At 57.8% G+C, this 4,258-nt stretch overlaps 1 protein-coding gene across 1 annotated transcript in view; it reads left to right on the forward strand.

Annotated features, from left to right (window-relative positions):
* The window catches only part of ZNF469 (zinc finger protein 469), a 12,892-nt gene that overhangs the window by 1,065 nt on the left and 7,569 nt on the right, over positions 1-4,258 (forward strand). Inside the window, exon 2 of the mRNA XM_010001106.1 lies at positions 2-4,256. Coding sequence (XP_009999408.1) covers positions 2-4,256 — 4,255 coding nt within the window. The remainder of the gene's footprint in view (position 1; positions 4,257-4,258) is intronic.

Raw genomic sequence — 4,258 nt, forward strand, 5'->3', positions numbered from 1 at the left:
CCGGCCTCGCACCACGGGCCCTTGCCGTGCTGCAAGGGCAGGAGCGAGCATCCCTCCAACCCCCACGGTGCTCCCTCGTCGTCATCTGGTGCTATCGACCAAAACCCAAGCACTTTCCAAGAGAACCAAGCCGTTCTTCCCTCTAGTTTACACTCGCCTGCTCTGCCAAAGCCGGCCGTCGCCAAGAGGCCACCCTCGGCAAAGGGCAGTGTCCCCAGCCCGCGGCTGCTGGTCCAGGGCAGCCCTCTGAGAAGGCCCGTGCCACCAAACTCTCTCTCCCAAGTGCACTTTCAGAGCAAAGCCTATTGCAGCTCCCCTGCAGGCAGCGCCAGCGCCGGACCCGTGCCTTTTGAGACAAGCGTTCCCACCACGGCACCCACCCACCCCAGGTTTGTGCAAGCTTGGGAAGGTGCCACCAAGGCGTTTTCACCCGTGGACCAGAATTCAGCACCTTATTCAAACCCTGTTGGAAACCAGTTCTCATTCAAGTGCCAGCCCAGCCCTGAGCAGAGGCAGCACAGGCAGAAGAATGCCAGGATGCCTTGGCAGCAAATCCACCTTGCTTCTGCAATGCCCGGTCAAAACAGGCTTGAGCTGTTGAGACAAATCACCAGCCAGAAGCTCCCCTTCCCCCTGAGCACGTCAGAGTGGCAGGGGAGTGGGAAAGACCAGAAAGGGACCCCCATGAGTAACTCTCCAGGGTATCACAGCAAAACGCTTGTGTTGGGAGAGAGCCTTGGGGTCCAGAGGGGAGAGCCTAACTCAACGGGCACTTTCTCCTTTGAAAATGGGAAGGACCCAGGGTCTCCTGCCTGTGAATCGAGAGGCAAAGCCCTCTTCTACAACATGAGTCAAGCAGGTCCTCCTCCACCTCCCTCCAGGAGCTCGGCAGGCTTAGCACTGGTCCTGCCACCCTCAGCCTTGGTGGCTGCCTCTCCTTGTGAGTCCCCATTGCCATCCCCTGTCCCCAACCCACCCAGTGGCAGCACCTGCTCATCACTCTCCCCCATGTCCAGCAGTCCCCTCAACCCCAGCTTTGAAGACAGCCAGATATCTGGAGTGCTCACTCCCTCTCCCTTCTTCCAGCACCCCTGCCATCCCAAGGACAGCAACAAAACCTTCCACCCTTCCGATGTCCTGAGCTCCAGCTCCCTTCATTACCACCCCTCAGACTCCATCAAGTCCTTCCACTTCCCCCCCGATGCCCTGAAAGATGATAACCTCCTGAAATATTCCCCAGCCAGCCCCTTCCACAAATCTGGCATCGAGGTGGCCAAAGGATGCTCAGATGGGCTGGATGGGGAGCAACCTCCACCACCATACTCCTCCCACCACTTGCTGGCCAGTTCGCTCAGCAGTGCCAGCCTGGACCAGCTGGACATTCTCCTGACCTGCAAACAGTGCGACCAGAACTACAGCAACCTCTCCTCCTTCCTGCAGCATCGCCAGTTCTGCTCCTCCCATCCTGCTCTCCTGGCCGAGGGCAAGGATGCTCCCCGGGCAGCTGAGGTGAGGAAAGCCCTCCCCCAGGAGCCCCTCACCAAGCCCCCCAGCCTGGGATTGTCTCCAGACCCCCAAGCACATTTGTTGCTGTTAAACAAGAGCGATGACTTCTTGCTGGATGGGGAAAGCAAAAGCGAGGGCAAGGAAGATGCTCTGAAGGGTGGCCTCTTCAATGGCCTCACCACCAGCTCCCTGCCCATCACCGCCTCAGACCTGGACATCGATGATGCCAAGCTGGACAGCCTGATCACTGAAGCCCTCAATGGCCTGGGATACCAGTCAGATAACCCCGAGATTGACAGCAGCTTCATAGACGTGTTTGCTGATGAGGAGCTGACGGGCGTGAAGGCAGCCAGCAGTGGGATGTCCCACAAGGCCAAGGAAGCCCTGGCCTTGGAGAGCAAATCCAGGCAGGCAGCAGCAGAGGAGAAGGCAGCAGGCCAGCCTAAGGCTGGGTATTTTTATGAAGATGGCCACCCGGGTGTGGAGCAGGCAAAGAGAGGGGCAGGAAAGCAGCATCTTCACAAGGGGAGAGTGGCACAGAAGTTGGCAGCCAAGGAACCCGATCCCGAGGCAGTGGGAGTGGAGAGGACAGCCAGGCTGCGGGCAGGCAGGAAGAACAGTGTCCCACCAGCCACCACCTCCAGCCAAAAGCATCCCAGGAAGCTCAGCCAGGAGCCTCCGATGAAGAGTGAAGCAGAGGCAGGGATCACCATCAAGAGCTCCAGGCCATCCCGGTTCTCCACAAAGGACATGAAGAAGCGGAAGCCCCGAAGTGGGACGTGGAGCAAGGAGCTCATTCACAAGATTGTGCAGCAGAAGAACAAGCTCCACAGACTACAAGTGAAGAACAGCAAGCAGGCCCAGGTCCCCCAGGTCACCGAGAGGCTGGTGCCAGCCCCCAGGGAGGGCAGGTTTCAGGAGTATGACTACATCTCCGACTCAGATGATGATGGAGCAGAGTGCAGCAAGCTCCGGGGACGGAAGAAGAGAGGCACAGGATTCATCAGGAGGACCAAGAGCAGTTTTGGCAAGAAACGCCCAGGAAGATGTGAGAAAGCCAAAGAGAAAGACCCAGCGTGGAGGTACAGCCAGAAAAGGGGTCGTCAGAAGAGGGAGGCACAGGAGCACAGGAGGATCCCAAGCCAGGAGGATGCTGAGAAAGAGGATTGTGTTGCCAGAGTCCGAAGACAGAGCAGCCAGTCATCTGCTGGCAGCAACCACAGCAGTAGTGTGCCTGGTGTGATGATGGTCACCAGCCCACCCCATGCTGATGGGGCTGGCTCAGGCAGTGAGAAGGGAGGCTCACAGAGGAGGAGGAGGAGCTCGGGCAGCCCAGCACGTGCACCAAGGACTCTGCTCAGCCTTCCCGAGGACAGGAGCCCAAAGAACAGTCAGAAGAGCAAAGAGGACTTTTCCAGGGGGAGCAGAAGGTTTGGCTCAGCCAAACCTTTGCTAGCAGGCTCCAGGACATGTCCGAATACTCAGCTAGAAGTTGCTGGGATGGAATGTGTGGAGGAGGAGCCAGTAGCGCAGCCCCAGGAAAGGCAGCTGCCCAGCTTGGCCACCTCAGGCAGGAGCTCCATCAGGCTGTCCTGTAAGGAGGGGTCAGAAGAGCCCAAAGGAGCAGCCAAGCACAGGGCTGAGGCAGGAGAACCCACCCTGGAGAATCAGGACTCCCCTGAGCTGTCCGTGGTCAACCAGAGGCATCAGTTTGCCCCTTTCACAAGCAATGGGCTGAAGTACCACGCTGAAGAGCTGATTGCTCCATCCCACGGCGGTGACGAAGCCAGTCCTGGCCATGTGAGTGCCACCTTCTCAGAAGCAGGCATCAAATACTTGAAGGCACACGGGCTCTGCGAGGCCCGGAAGGACTGTCCCGTGCTGGTTGCCCCGTACGGGAGGGATGCAGTGGGGATGATGCTCACTGCCAAAGTACCTGATCCATATGTCAGCAGTGACAACATATTTTTCAATCCCAAAAGTCTTCCTGGTCACTACAATGACAACCTCTTCTCAAAGCCCCCGGCCTTGAGCTCCCCACACATGGATGACATGTACTTGTGCCAGGATGACACCAACGGCAGCTCCTTCGGGCAGAAGCGCAGCAGCATCTCCCCGTACGCCGCAGAAATGCCGCAGCGCAAGGTCTCCTCCCCTCTCAGCTTTGATTCCTCTTCAATATTTGGAGAGCTTCCCGTCGCCGAGTTTGATCCACCACTGTATGAGAGTGTTCCTACCAGCAAGGACAGTTACGTGCCAACATTTGCCTGCTCTGGCCATCCCCTCAGCAAACCGCTGCCCTTTGAGCAACCGTATCCACCGTTCATGCCAGAGAAAGGCTGGTCCCTCATGGAGGAGGTGGCTCCCATGCTGCCAGAAGACATGACTCAGTTCCAGAGCCTTTCAGTGGAGAAGCCACTAGCCAAGAAATTCCCCGAGGAAGGACCTGTCCCCACCAGCCAACTCTCCCTGCCACTGCCAGACAGGATAACAGATTATAACGTGAGTTTTACAAACAACATTTCAGATGATGAGCTGGAGATCAAGCGATTAGTCACAGAGCTGGAGAGTCAACTGCAAACCAGCAAGCTGGATAACGAGGCATCCGCTGACCTTCAGAAACCTGAGCAACACATGGCAGCCCATCTGCGAGGACAGGTGGCTGAGCTGTTCCCACCACTGCCAGTGGAGCAAGTGACGGGCCAGGAGAAAGGCCTGTTTTTGGCAGAGGAGCTGGGCAGCTCCAGCCTCT

The sequence above is a fragment of the Chaetura pelagica genome, unplaced genomic scaffold (assembly GCF_000747805.2).
Source record: "Chaetura pelagica isolate M959 unplaced genomic scaffold, ChaPel_1.0 scaffold227, whole genome shotgun sequence".
Classification (NCBI taxonomy): domain Eukaryota; kingdom Metazoa; phylum Chordata; class Aves; order Apodiformes; family Apodidae; genus Chaetura; species Chaetura pelagica.